Source organism: Schistocerca serialis, chromosome 5 (genome assembly GCF_023864345.2).
Source record: "Schistocerca serialis cubense isolate TAMUIC-IGC-003099 chromosome 5, iqSchSeri2.2, whole genome shotgun sequence".
NCBI classification, from domain to species: Eukaryota; Metazoa; Arthropoda; class Insecta; order Orthoptera; family Acrididae; genus Schistocerca; species Schistocerca serialis.
Window position 1 is genome coordinate 286,841,622 of NC_064642.1, and position 15,770 is coordinate 286,857,391.

Below are 15,770 nucleotides of genomic sequence, written 5' to 3' on the forward strand. Positions count from 1 at the left end.
ACGGAAGTCTACTAATATCGAACATAGGTCTGAATTTGACAAAGAACTTTCTGAGAATGTACGTTTGGACCACAGCATCGTATGACAACGAGGTATGGACTGTGGGAAATCATGAACGGAAGACAATTAACGCATTTGAGATGTGTTGTACAGAAGAACGTTGAAAATTATGTGGACTGATAAGATAAGGAATGAGGAGGTTCTCTGCACAGTCTGCGAGAAAAGGAATATATGAGAAGAAAAAGGGCCAGGATGATAGGACATATGTTAAGACATCATGGATTAACTTCCATGGTTCTAGAAGGAGCTGCAGAGGGTAAGAACTGTAGAGATTGGGATATATTCAGCAAACAATTGAGGACGTATGTTGCAGTAGCTACTCTGATATGAAAAGGTTAGCACAGAAGAAGAATTCGTGGAGCTCGTATCAGTTCAGTCAGAAGACTAATGACACAAAATAAGAAAAAAAGCAATGGCTTAGCTTTTCCCTTAGGCTACCGGTACTGAACCCCACGATCAAGCTCTGAATGGTACACGCTTTTGAACGGCCACTGCGTCATCCTTCGCCGCCTGGTCTCATAATGGAGGGGAATGGCACTAGCGCAGTGCCCTACTGGCCGTTGCCGACTTTTGAGATGTGGGTCTGCTACTTCTCAGTCAAAATAGCTCCTCAGTTAGCATCAGGAGACTGAGTGCACCCGTTCTAGTCTTCCGGCAAATAAATCATCAAACTTCCTGGCAGATTAAAACTGTGTGCCAGACAGAGATTCGAACTCGGGTAGAGCACTTGCCAGCGAAAGGCAAAGGTCCCGAGTTCGAGTCTCGGTCTGGCACACAGTTTTAATCTGCCAGGTTGCAGAGTGAAAATTTCATTCTTACGGAAATAGTCTCCGGCAATACTGGTAATAGACCCATAGTCCTCCACATGGGATTCAGACGTGCTAGCCTATCTTCAGGTAAAATCACGATTAAATATCAATACGGACAGGTTAAACAGAAAAAGTAAGTAGGTTCACACGCTGAATGCATACCTTCCTCGTTTGACGAAACCTCATGCATCACGTCATACCTCGGCCGGCCCACCAAATCACGCTACCTCATTCCCATGGAATATTTCTACGACTAGAACAGCGGATAAAACGTGCCAGCCAACATCCTCGCAAATTAGTAGCTCTTCGGGATATGTTCATCTACTATTGGATTCAGATGTATGTGGCGTACCTGAAGAAACTTGTGAACTGTACGGCTCACGGAACAGAACCGATTATCAAGAGATTGTATAACTGTACGTACATGGTATTAGCGTGATGTCTCATGACATTGGCTAGTATTTTGTCCGGTCTTCTTAACTCGACAAGCAAAAATTCAAGCCTATTCTGGCTATAGATAAGAAGAAGAAACCTATTTCAACTTTATGCAGAGGCAGAGAGTTTTCTACATTTATTGTCAGGGAGTTCTCAGTTAGTGAGTCCTACCCAAGGAAATGGTGGTGTGATTCAAATGTCGTTGCTTTGTATTGTAATATATGTACTGCATTGCTGTCTGTGCTTCAGTGAGAATACAGCAGCCGACTAACGCGTGGCTCTTTCTTTTTTTCGCAGGGATGGTGAAACAAGTGAAGGGTGGCTACCTGCTGCGATACAAGAGTAAGTAGGAGCGGCGGCACCGCTGTTTGCCGTAGCGCTGACGTAACAGCGCGCTTGCCACCCGCCCTTTGTCATTCAAATGTGCGCTTTGTGCGCCACCGTGTTTGCCCCATCAGCTGTCAGCTAGATGACGTGTCAGACGGCTTTTGCATTACAATGGAGCCCACAAAAACGGTGATTTTGTACACCGTGTGCTTTATTTATATCAGTTGATAGCTCCATGACAAAACCTAGAAGTGCCACGTCTATCTCTAATTTCATCAGTACTTATTAATTTAGATGCAGAATAATATTACTGCTTCAACGACTGGAATATGCCGATTGCTGATGAAATTCTTGATGTTTACCTCATTTCCCGTTGCAGTTAGATGGCATGTTCAAATAAGCTTCACAGCACTCAGTGAAGTACGCTGTACTCTTCCAAAATCGCAGCAAATGTGATTATTGACATTGCAATTTGGATGGCTTCAGAATTTCACAGACAACTTTCTGGGACGACAGATACACCATATATAGATATTACTTTACCCATGTAGGACTTTGTGAACTCCGCAGCCGTTAATGTTGTTTGATGATGACGAAATGTGCTCTAAAGTGCATACCTGAGGAGCTATGACCATTTGTTCATCTTCGCTAATGTGAAACACATCTCCTCTACTGAGCAAGTGTTCATAGCTGTTAATGTACGGCCGGCCGCGGTGGCCGTGCGGTTCTAGGCACTTCAGTCCGGAACCGCGTGACTGCTACGGTCGCAGGTACGAGTCCTGCCTCGGGCATGGATGTGTATGATGTCCTTGGGTTGGTTGGGTTTAAGTAGTTCTAGGTTCTAGGGGACTGATGACCTCAGATGTTGAGTCCCGCGGTGCTCAGAGCCATTTTTTTTTTGTTAAGGACATTTTTTCTCGTTTTTGTCCACACAACCACCACTGAAAGTTACCATCCCTACACTCTTCGCAACACAAGAACCGGTACATGTACTCAACTGTCAGATGTATCAGAATGGTTTTCGTTTATAACTTTCGACTCGTTCGTTTCCGGCACAGGGAACCTTACTTCAAATTAGTACATTTATCGTTCTCCATCATCTTAGAAAGATGGGTTCATATTCAAAATACGATGTACTCGCTCCCCTCTACAAGTCCTAGAAGACTGTAACGGGAATTTCCGACCACCCTGTATAGACAACGTCCTTGTTGTCATGTTTGACTTAAAAGTTATGTCACTAGTGAAAACTAAACCCTGCATCCAACACTTGGGTATTTCTGGAATCGTAAGGAGGTGTAGGTTGACGCATGTACACTTTGTACGTTCTTCCACATAGCGCTCAGTAGCTTGCGGAGTGAAGATATAGATGTCACTTTGATATGAGTTGTATCATTGTACTTTAAGCAAAACCAACCATCAAATGGATTACAGAAAAACTATCCTCTTTGATTAGTACATACTCCAACGACACACTGTAAATATTTAGAATATTATGAAGTAACGGAGCATCCATGTTATTGGGGATATACAGTATATGAGGTAATATGCATCATTAGTCGTTCATGTTTGACGGAATTTGGTCCTGTTTTCTTCAATTTCTAGCGGTTTACATGTAAATTACAGTCAGACTGCCACTACCGACATGGAACGATTGCCAGGGAAGTAGAAACTAGGCCTAGCTCCAGCGCGCGGTGTTGCCATCGAGCGCTGGATGCGGTTGCTGCGTTGCCAGGTCGATACCTGTACGACTCCATGGAGCCCTTCTCCCAACGGACATCTCGCCGCTGCCGAGTCGGGCCAATAAAATTAACGATGCTAATGAAGACATGCGTCACGTTAATGAACACTTTCAGCCGATGGTAACCTGATGCCACAGACATGGCTCCCTCTATTAAGCTCCTCTTGCTAGTCTCGCCACCGCCTCTATGCCACTGCATGTAGTTAATTTCCTACCTTTGAGCTACAGTGTCTGACATTATAATGATAACCCTTACAGCAAGGAAACGTAAATCGGACACACGATGGTAGTTAATGTTTTAATCACTTTCAAGTAAGTTCCAGGAATTAAGTGAAGCACGTAAAATGGCGTACACTGAAGTTAAAAATGCAAGAATTTCTACTAGTAACCATCATTGCTGTTTTTCTATTGAAATCCTGCATTTATATTTTGCACTCTCCTTAGTTATAGCAGACTCAGGCATTGCTACAGCTAACATGCTATAAACTATTTTTGCACATATGGGAAATAAAAGAAGTTATAAAGACACAGCCAGTAACATGGAAACGTGAACCCTATTTTATTTATGCAGGAAGGTAAATATCATATTAATATGCCTATTCTTGAAAAAATTCGAGAGAAAAGTTATCAGAACAGTCCCACATAGAAGACTGACGATTCTTATTCGTCAAGTGTAATTTCATGACGGTCATTTACTCAAGCAGCTGACGCCGCAAACACATATCTGATGACAAGCAATACTAAGTTAAGTAATTTTCATCGTTTTATTTGGTTTAAATTGTGTTTCGGAAAACCAGGCTGTGTAAACCTGTACTACCAAGTAACAACTCACAATGAATCTTTCACTCAGAATGGTCGTTGCTTTGAAATTTCCTGGCAGGTCAAAATTGCGTGCCAGACTGGAGCTCGAACTCATTTTGCACATAGTCAATACCTCGAAAAGTAACGAGCCCATGGCAAGAAAAGGTTTACTCAGAAAGTTATGAAGGCACTGGTTCATTACGTTTCCTCATACTCATCATGATTATTTACGCATTTGTTTAATGGGGAAACAAGTCCAAACGAGAGTGGAAAATATCAGGGTCCAGGGCTACTATAATAGCCTTCCAATGGACTCCATCGGAAACGTCGAACCAAATAAACCGCAAGCGAGGTCGTAAGCAAGCGCATGTTGTCGTACAGCACCTCTACACCTTTCGAAAGCAATACCGGTCATATCGAATGGTTCAAATGGCTCTGAGCACTATGGGACTTAACTTTTGAGGTCATCAGTCCCACAGAACTTAGAACTACTTAAACCTAACTAACCTAAGGACATCACACACATCCATGCCCAAGGCAGGATTCGAACCTGCGACCGTAGCGGTCGCGCGGTTCCAGACTGTAGCGCCTAGAATCACTCGGCTACCCCGGCCGGCACCGGTCATATCCTCCGAATCGCCCTCTGCAACCGTTTCAATAGGGCACAATACAAATAGGATTCACAGACTCTCCCTCATGGGTGGTCATAACTTTATTCGCCGACACCGTTGTTTTGAACTTCTTATGCGGAGGAGACGAGAGTCGTCTCTCAGATACAGATGCTTTCTTTCTCTCGTGTTTCTTATGAAGCACTCACATTTCGTTCACTAAAACTGCACGGAGAAGGAATGGAACTTCCTTCGCCTATTACTGCATTAACTACTCAAAAAACAATCCCATCCGCTTAAGAGTAGCCACTGTAACCGGCGAGAACACTTCTTCAGCTAGTCCACGTGCTATTCGCTACACTGCCAATGTAAATATTGAATTCATGTGTGTTATGGCTTATGTGAATCAAACCTTCGAGGCAGCATACGTTCACATCGAGGTGGATGTACTTGGCCGCCTTAACCGTTATTCGCCTCGCACAACTGTTTTGCAATTATTAAATTGCTAGCACCAAATCGACGCCTGTTTTTATGACATTCTCTAGCTCTGCAAACTTCTTATAGTTGGTGATGAATTGTAGCTGATGATGTTTCCTTTAAGCGCGAAAACGTTATTAAGCTTGTCACTTATGCACTTCAAGCCCTATATAGCAAAACGGCATTTCGAAGAACAGTGGTGTACATATCTGCATCTAACGGCCACGTTTGAAATCTTTGATAGTATGTTCTATCTAGGCATGTTGCTTACTGAGCCATCCCTGCACAACGTGTTAGAATTGGAGGTCAATAGAGAATTAAATAAATACTACTACATAGACTAACAGACCAGCTTTTAGCGAATCGAATACATGTCATTAACGAAGAGAAAATTCCAGATGTAATTTCAAATGTTTCCAAAGGAGATTTATAGCACGATTAATGTCGCGTTATATATACACCTCCTGCGTTCCATACATATAGAATGCGAGTTGTCCTGCATGACAGGCGCGTTTTGTGGCAACAGTGTTCTGCCAAATCAACCTACTACTAGAGCAGCCTACATTTCGGGGACAAAAAACGGTTTTCAGGACCTCAACATGAAGGCGGCCTGCATGACAGGCATGTTGTGATGGAGTAGTATCTCTAAGCTTTATTGGCATACTTTGCATTGCAACCTTTACATGAGGAGGAGCAAATAAAAGATTTTCAAGCCTCAGGTGTGTAGTCTGCCTACCAATAAGAAGCACATTGTGGGAGTAGTTTTGGCTCAGCTTACTGAACTGTACTGCAAGGCTACATGTGTCGGTGAGCAAGGCTGGGGACAGGTTCAGATGGATAGAGAAGGGGTTGGACAGAGTGCAGGGAGAAAGATAGATGCATGAGGCAGGTGGAAGATGTAGAGAGGTAGTGGGCGGGTGGAAAGGGAAGAGGAGCAGATGGAGATAGCCAGCAGGAGGAGCATTCTGTCGATGGAGCGTGGGAGGGGTGGAAGATATGGTCAGAAAGAGGGCTTAGAGAAAATGGACAAAGAGAGAAGTAGATGAAGAGACAGAGGGATTGGGGAGGAGGAGATAGACCAGTACAGGTGGGAGTATGAGGTGGACAGACAAGACAGACAAAGGAAGGAACAGGTGGACGTAGAGAGGGGGAGGAGGAGGAGGAGTTTTCAACAAGAGAAGCCGTGTGTGTGTGTGTGTGTGTGTGTGTGTGTGTTTGTGTGTGTGTGGGGAGGGGGGGGGGGCTTCTAGGATGATGCAGTTGTGTTACAGAAGTGACAACTCTAAAAAACTGTAGCGTTATGTAGGAAGATTTGCAGAGGATCGACACGTGGTACAGAGATTGGTAGTTGACCCTAACCATAAAAAAATGCAACTTATTGCGATTACGTTGTAGCAAAAACCTGTTATTGTACGACTGTACCATAAGGAAGAATCTGCAAGAAGTGAAGTCCATCCATTAAGTAGGTAGTCTGCAGAACACATTTTAGACTGATATTTTAGTGCTGCTCGTGCCTCTGGTACGATTACCACATAGAATTAAAGAAATTGTAGAGGGAATGGAGAACATCCAAAGAGCGGTCATTGTCATATAGGAGATGACAATCAAACTCGAGTAGCAAACGCTGTAAAAGAGGCGATATACATCACTGTGTGGTTAGCTGTTGAAATTCCGAGAGAGGCTGGAGTTCAGACGGAAACATATGAACAATCGTCTCTCCTACGCACGATTCAGCAGTATAGGAGAGAATTGACACCGTTAAGCCAAGAACTTTCCAGCATAAACCAGTAGATGAATTGTCAATTATAGATACAGACGTAGCTGTAGAAACTGTTGGAAACGAAGATATAATATCTTTCCTCTAGTGTTCATCCCACATGTGGGAGAGGCAGTGAACGAAATAAAAAGAAATAACGGATCGAACTATTTGATGTAGGTCTAAATTTGAGGAAGAAATTTCTGCATATTCATATCTGGAACACAGCACTGTGGAGAAGTGAATCATCAGTTGAGAAAAAACCGTGCATGAAGAGAATCGAATTGTCTGAAATGTACGTTTACACATGGGAATATTTGAAATTAACGGCAAAATATGTAAATATCAGAGGATCAGACAAAATCAAGTATCTAGGAGAGGTCACTGAGCGTAATGTAGAGGGGATAAAGAAATTATATTAAGACAAAGAAAAATTGAGTTGGAATTTCTCTTAAAATGAAGATGTTTACAAAAAATTGTGCTAATTCGCAAGAAATGATCACTACAGTGCGTTACACAAGGCAGGATATACTCATGTATCAGAAATACTGATTTTAGGATCAACCAAAGAAATCGAAGAAATCAAGAAAAAGGAAAGAAAGACTGTGAGGAAGACTTTAGGAAATAGAATAACCTTAAAAACATTTAAATTACGGTGTAATCCAAAAGAACATGTGGAAACGTCATGTATCAGGAATAATAGACGAAAATAAGAAAATAAGACTAATGGTCTATGGGGACATACAAAGAATTGGTGCATAGATACTTAGTGAATTGTACACATCGGCTAAAAGTCTTCTTCCAACTGTAGAAACTATTTTTGCCAATAACTGACAACGTTACACTAAGACATAAAATGTAAATTCATTTTTCCAGATATACCAGACGTCTGTAACGCGCGTCTGACAACTACACACACTATGATGCTCGCGCCACGTGATGTAGTGGTCTGTAATTATACTAAGCGTCGCCCTGGTTGTTTCACGTAACGCGCGTCTGACAACTACACACACTATGATGCTCGCGCCACGTGATGTAGTGGTCTACTGCCTGCTGGAGAGTAAGGTCTTTCCGGCGTTAGTTGTTCGCGTAGGGGGTAGCTGCGGAGAGATCTGAATAATAATTTAAAAAAATAAAAAAAAATAAAAAAAAGAGAGAGAATGCTAAGTCGCTATAAGTCCTAGCAGATTGATAAAAAAATTGCTCATTATTTTGAGAAAATAGAAGAAAAAACTAACTACGTGAGTGCAAGGTTTTATGGCAAAATAGACATCCACCGTGTCACGTGCTTTAAAATCCAAGTCCTTTCAGCCCTGTGATTCTCGGCCATTGTCAGGTGGTGACTGTCGTGTGGATCCTGCTGTCGTCCTTATATAGCCGCGACGCGTTCTGTGACGTCACTGATGCTCATTCCAGCGCCATACACGGTAACATTTCTGGTTCGTACCTTAACACTCGCCACGCCCCCTTTAACCTTACAACGACCGTGTCTCCAGCTGTGCTTAGCTGCAGACCGCTGTCTTTATTGAGGATGTTGTCACAAATTCTTTATTTGGGTCGCTTATTTTATAGCGCTGTCCCAGAAACATTTAGTCTGTTTAGAAACGGACATCTCGTTAAAAGCTGTTTGGTGCCCGTTTTCCAGAGCATGCATTGCTACCGATGGCTGCTAAGAATATAGTAGGCAGAAATATCTGCCGTGTTCTATATGGGACTGAGCGTTAGCACGCGCAGTCTCTTCTCTCTAAACGGTCTACACGCGAAGGAACTGAACCACTTACGGAAATTATTCAAGACACGGATACAACAATTGACAGTTGTCGCAAAGGTATCTCCGAAGACACGTAAGCAGAAGGACCAGGAGGAGAACACGAGAAAGTTTGCATTTTTGCCGTTCCGTGGCCCACTAAGTGGAAACATTAGCCGGCTCCTAAAGAAGCAGAAAATAGTTTGGGTCGTCTCGCTTCCAGATACAATTCTACAGCTGATAAAGCCTCAGAAAAACGATGTAGACCTCAGAACGCCAGGAATACCGACTATAAAATACCATGTGGGTGGCCGGCCGAAGTGGCCGAGCGGTTAAAGGCGCTACAGTCTGGAACCGCACGACCGCGACGGTCGCAGGTTCGAATCCTGCCTCGGGCATGGATGTGTGTGATGTCCTTAGGTTAGTTAGGTTTAAGTAGTTCTAAGTTCTAGGGGACTTATGACCACAGCAGTTGAGTCCCATAGTGCTCAGAGCCATTTGAACCATTTTTTAACCATGTGGGTGTCGAAAATTTTATGTCGGACACACTTTGTAAACTACTGAAGAAAAAAAAAAGTTCAAATGTGTGCGTGAAATCTTATGGGTATTAACTGCTCAGGTCATCAGTCCCTAAGCTTACACACTACTTAACCTAAATTATGCTAACGACAAACATACACACCCATTCCCGAGGGAGGACTCGAACCTCCGCGGGGACCAAACTATTGAACACCGCCGAATCGAACACGGTAGGTGTTCCTGCGTACGGTGTACTGAGAAATCAACGCTAGCAGAGCATGCTGTAGACAACTGATACCGAATAGTATTCTCTGAGACATATGTTATTAAGCAGCCAATTGTTTCTGGGGTAGCTTAATAAAAGAAGCGATCCAGATAAAAGGCTTATGGCTCTGAGCACTATGGAACTTAACTTCTGAGGTCATTAGTTCCCTAGGACTTAGAACTACTTAAACCTAACTAACCTAGGGACATCACACACATCCATGCCCGAGGCAGGATTCGAACCTGCGACCGTAGCGGTCGCTCGGCTCCAGACTGTAGCGCCTAGAACCGCACGGCCAGTCTGGCCGGCGACATTTAGTAACCGGTTGGTTTGGTGAACAGGCAAATGTTACGAAGATGCTTTGTGAATGCAAATGGGAATTCCTCGAGTGAAGATAAAGTGCTTTTCGTTAAACACTATTGAGAAAATTTGGAGAACCACATTTGAAGCTGACGGCTGAACCATGCTGCTGCTGCCAATGCACAGAATAAAAGATTTAAGAGAAATTAGGGCTCTTACGGAGGCTTATGGACGGTTTACGTCGCTCTATTTGCGAGTGGAACAGGAAAGGATATCATTATGTGGTAGTAGTACGGGATATCCCTCCATGCTTGCGTAGTATGTGTGCAGATGTAGATATCCGTAGCAGAGGTGGAGCATCATACCGACAGGATTCGAGATCGTCTGGCTGCTAACGACGGTTCAGTTCAATTCAATACAATTTACTGCCACGAATTTTGGACCTCTTAGCTGGAAACTGTAAGTAGGTCATACATATTCAATAATCATGGCGACATTCAGTGTTTCAAATTATTTATATAGTAATATGTTAACAGAAACTATTGCTATTACGACTGTAGAAATAAAACAGAATATTGAAAATATGAATCAATAGAAAGGTAAAAAAATGAATGAAACTAACTCAAACTTCAAGTGAATAATTATTAACTTATGTTAGTAGTTATGTTACTACCAGTCACAAAGTAACTCGAGGTTTGCCAACTACCTACAACTATACCTATTTCTAAATCTGTTGTTGCTACTATATTTTCCACTCACGCACTGTTACGTGAGTGCCTTGGTATCTCGAGTCTCCGCTTATCATTGGTAATGGTAAGTTCCTATGGGACCAAACTGCTGAGGTCATCGGTCCCTAGGGTTACACACTACTTAATCGAACTGAAAATAGCTTACGCTAAGGACAACACATACACCCATGTCCGAGGAGGACTGGTACCTCCTACAGGGGGAGCCACGCGAACCGTGGCAAGACGCCTAAGGTCGCGCGGCCACACCGCGCGGCTACGCTTACCAGTGTGGTAGCATCGATTCTTTCTTCCCTCGAAATCCTTCACACACACTCACACACACACACACACACACACACACACACACACACACACACACACATACTCACACACTCACACACACACACACACACACACACACACACACACACATATATATATATATATATATATATATATATATATATATATATATATATATATATATATATATATATACGAGTTGTGCCCTAATACTGTGTCGAATCTCCTTTTGCCTGGCGTAGCGCAGCAATCGACATGACATGGACTCAGATACTCGTTGGAAGTCCCCTACAGAAATATTGAGCCTTGCTGCCGTCTCTATAGCCGTCCACAACGAAGAAAGTGCTCCCGGTGCAGAAGTTTGTGTACGAAATTACGGCTCCATTACGTCCCATAAATGTTCGATAGGATTCACGTCCGGTGATGTGGGTCACCAAATCATTCGCTCCAATCGTCCAGAATGTTCTTCGAACCGATAACGAACAACTGTGGACCGATGACGTGGCGCTCCATCGTTGTTTGGGAACGTGAAATCTATGAATGGTTGCAAATGGTCTCCAAGTAGCCGAACATGATTATTTCTAGTCAGTGATCGGTTCAGCTGAACCAGAGGACCCAGTTCAATAGCCTACACCAATATAGAGCTACGACCAGTTTGGACAGTGCCTTTTTGACAGGTCCATGGCCTGGTGGGATCTCCGCCACACTCGAACCATACCATCAGTTCTTACCAAATGAAATCGTGACTCATTTGACTTGACCATAGTTTTCCAGCCATCTAGGGTCCAACTGGTATGGTCACGAGCCCAGGAGAGGTACTGCAGCCGATATCGTGCTGTTAGCAAAGCACTTGCGTCGGTCGTCTGCTGCCATAGTCCATTAACGCCAAATTTCGTCACACTGTTCTAACGGATATGTTCGTCGTACGCCTCACATTTCTGCGGCTGTTTCTGACAGTGTTGCTTGTCTGTTACCAATGATGACTTCGCAAAAGCCGCTGCGCTCGGTTGTTGCGTGACGGCCGTCGGGCACTGCGTTGTCCTTTGTGAGAGGTAAAGCCTGTAATCTGGCATTCTCGGCACATTCTTGACGCTGTGGATCTTGGAATATTTAACTCTCTAACCATTTTAGAAATAGAATATCGCAAGCGTCTAGCTCCAACTACCATTCCGCGTTCAAAGTTTGTTAACTCCCGTCGTGCGGCCAGCATCAAATGGTTCAAATGGCTCTGAGCACTATGGGACTCAACATCTGTGGTCGTAAGTCCCCTAGAACTTAGAACTACTTAAACCTAACTAACCTAAGGACATCACACACATCCATGCCCGAGGCAGGATTCGAACCTGCGACCGTAGCAGTCGCGCGGTTCCTGACTGTGCGCCTAGAACCGCTAGAGCGGCCAGCATCACGTCGAAGATTTTTCACATGAATCACCACAGTAAAAATAACAGCTCCGCGAATGAATTGCTCTTTTATACCTTGTGTACGCGATACAAGTGTCGCTTGTATATGTACATATCGCAATCCAATGACTCTTGTCATCTCAGTGTGTATATATTAAAGGTTCTCTTAACTAAATTTTTATGTGCCTATCATTATCTATAACGGAGGAAACGCTTCGTGTGAATTACTGATGTCACTTCGATATTCAGTACGTCTACTTGATTTTATAGACTGAAAGTTGAGCAGTTGCCTCTTAGATATTCGATGAGCAATGTTATTAACTGTAGTCTACAAGCTTTGGTCTCCTACATTTGTTTCCCTTATCGCAGTTCCGCTGTCTGAAAGCGAGGATAATTGAAAACTACGATCAGCGAAACCTTCCTCTCTACATTCACATACTGGTGTATTAGTACATACGACTCGATGCGCCGGCCGCTGTGGGTGAGCGGTTCTAGACGCTTCAGTCCGGAACTGCGGCGCTGCTACGGTCGCAGGTTCGACCCCTACCTCGGGCATGGGTGTGTGTGATGTCCTTAGGTTAGTTACGTTTAAGTAGTTCTAAGTCTAGGGGACATGACCTCAGATGTTAAGTCCCACAGAGCTTAGAACCATTTGAACCACTCGATGCAAAAATTCGGGAACTGCACAGCGATATATTAACAAGTGAATCGTATTTAGAGTACGATACAGTTCCCCACAGTCGTTTAATGAACAAAGAAAGAGCATATCGACTGCCAGACCAATTGTGTGATTGGATTGAAGAGTTCCTACAGAACACAGCATGTCATTCTCAATGGACAGAAGTCTTCCGAAGTAAGAGTGATTTCAGGTGTGCCGCAGGGAGTGTCGTAGGACCGTTGCCATTCACAATAAACATAAATGACCTTCTGGATGACATCGGAAGTTCACTGAGGCTTTCTGCGGATGATGCTGTAGTACATCGAGAGATTTTAACAATGGGAAATTGTACTAAAATGCAGAAGGATCTGCAGCGAATTGACGCGTGGTGCAGAGAATGGCAAATGAATCTCAGTGTAGAAAAGTGTAATGTGCTGCGAATACATAGAAAGAAAGATCCCTTATCATTTAGCTACAATATAGCAGGTCAGAAACTGGAAGCAGTTAATTCCATAAATTATCTGGGCGTACGCATTGGGAGTGATTTAAAATGGAATGGTCATATAAAGTTGATCTTCGGTAAAGCAGATTCTAGACTGAGATTCATTGGAAGAATCCTAAGGAAATGCAATCAAAAAACAAAGGAAGTAGGTTACAGTACGCTGGTTCGCCCACTGCTTGAATACTGCTCAGCAGTGTGGGATTCGTACCAGATAGGGTTGGTAGAAGAGATAGAGAAGATGTAACGGAGAGCAGCGCGCTTCGTTACAGGATCATTTAGCAATCGCGAAAGCGTTATGGAGATGATAGATAAACTCCAGTGGAAGACTCTGCAGGAGAGACGCTCAGTAGTTCGGTAGGGCTTTTGTTGAAATTTCGAGAACATACCTTCACCGAGGAGTCAAGCAGTATATTGCTCCCTCCTACGTATATCTCGCGAAGAGACCATGAGGATAAAATCAGAGAGATTAGAGCCCACACAGAGGCATACCGACAATCTTTCTATCCTCGAACAATACGAGACTGGGTTAGAAGGGAGAACCGATAGAGGTACTCAAGGTACTCTCCGCCACACACCGTCAGGTGACTTGCGGAGTATGGATGTAGATGTAGATGTAGATGTAATGTGCAGCAGTTTGAACCTGTTTCGGACGCTTGGGAAAATGCAGTAAACCCTCCTTGCAGTGCTTCAAGTGATCAAGGCAGACTGCCATTGACCCAACGTCCACGTTCGTAAATGTCTTCCATCAATGGTATGAATTCTTGTGAACTTGTGGAAACGATCGTACTGTTCACGCACCAACCAAAAAACGTTTCCATATAATATACCACAATATCCATCGGCCATGTCCCAAGATTCATCAGTAAACCCTCTGCGAAAGGCACCAGGGAGTCTCAGAAGTACGCTCTGCTCAGTTCGTAGCAGTAATTTCTTCTAGCTGCATACTGCAAAGCGATGCGCCTAGACCGACAGTGATGCATCCCACAATGACGTTAAAGATACCTTCATTATATGACTACACCACATGCAACGTCAATTTATAGTCAGTAATGTCAGCACGGACAGTCTTGTGCGTGATTTAGAGCTTTGTGAGTAACTGATTGTACACGTTTAAGAAAGTTCCTTTCCTTGTCTAGAAAAATGCCTAAATATCTACAAACAGTGGTGTGTTTTACAGGGGTACCTACAAGCTCCAGGGAATGATTTCTGTCAAGAGAAGGTGTTCCCTTCCGAAGATTGTCTGTGGTTTTATAAACAGCTATATTCAGTTTGCTGCCACTGCACCAATGCTGCATCTGAGCAAGCACTTCATTCGTCTTTTCGCCAAGTCACGTCCTCGTGTCTGTAGACACAAGTAATAGCATATCGTCTGCATGTGCAACAACATATTCAATAGCATCTGCCCCCTCTAACAGATGTAATAGGGGTTCTGTAGTAATAACCCAGAATAATGGACCACTTATGGAACCTGCAGCACAGCCCTTGGTAATCTGATTACCTTGCTCTGCCCCGCAAGCCACTGGACGCTACGTTCACTACAATAATTAATGAAGTTTTTATACATATATTTGAAGACCCTGCATTCACGGAGGCATGCGAATATCGCAGGCCACTTAAGATTGTCGAATGTGCCTACTATGTCAATCATGAGAGCGACTGAATACTTGGTTGTCGAATTTTATACAGTCTAAAGAGCTCATTAACGACACCATGAACGCTCTCCAAAATGTCGTTTATGCCAAATTCTATTCATCTACAGACTTTCCTTTCCTGAATCAATATTGATGTTGATTTAGACCCAAGAGATCCTTCTGCGCCTGCAACCAGTCAGAGAGCAGGCGTTCCTAAACTTTGGCCAAGGCGTTTAATAGGCAAATACGGTGGCGGGAAATATTTAGTACACCGTTTTAGAGGTATGCAATTCACTCAAGATTTACTGTTGCAACAGTGAATATGGAGTACATGATATGGTTACATCTACAAATCATTCGCACAAGCGATTTTAAGGTATTAGGTATCGATCCATGCTGAAACACCAATATTAGCACGTGATGAAAGGTAGTTCTTGAAATGTCAGTGGACGCTCCAGGATAAAGGAACAACTAAACGGACATGGTAAAGGTGTAGGTCATTTATTACAAGTCATTTGTTACTTCACAAGAGTTCAACAATCTTTTATTGCACAGATACCAAAATCACTAATAAAATGCAGATGATAATAGTTGCTTGCAATGAACGTAATTAAGAAGTTACAATTAATGAGTGACAGTAATTAGCGCCAGCAGCAGATATGAAATGTTAAAAGCAGCTCAAATTTCAGCAGAAAATTAGATA

At 43.3% G+C, this 15,770-nt stretch overlaps 1 protein-coding gene across 1 annotated transcript in view; it reads left to right on the forward strand.

The window, feature by feature from the left end:
- The first annotated feature begins 1,603 nt into the window (after window positions 1-1,603).
- LOC126481905 (uncharacterized) overlaps window positions 1,604-15,770 on the forward strand; it is a 96,131-nt gene continuing 81,964 nt past the window's right edge. The window contains exon 1 of the mRNA XM_050105862.1: window positions 1,604-1,646. Coding sequence (XP_049961819.1) covers window positions 1,604-1,646 — 43 coding nt within the window. The remainder of the gene's footprint in view (window positions 1,647-15,770) is intronic.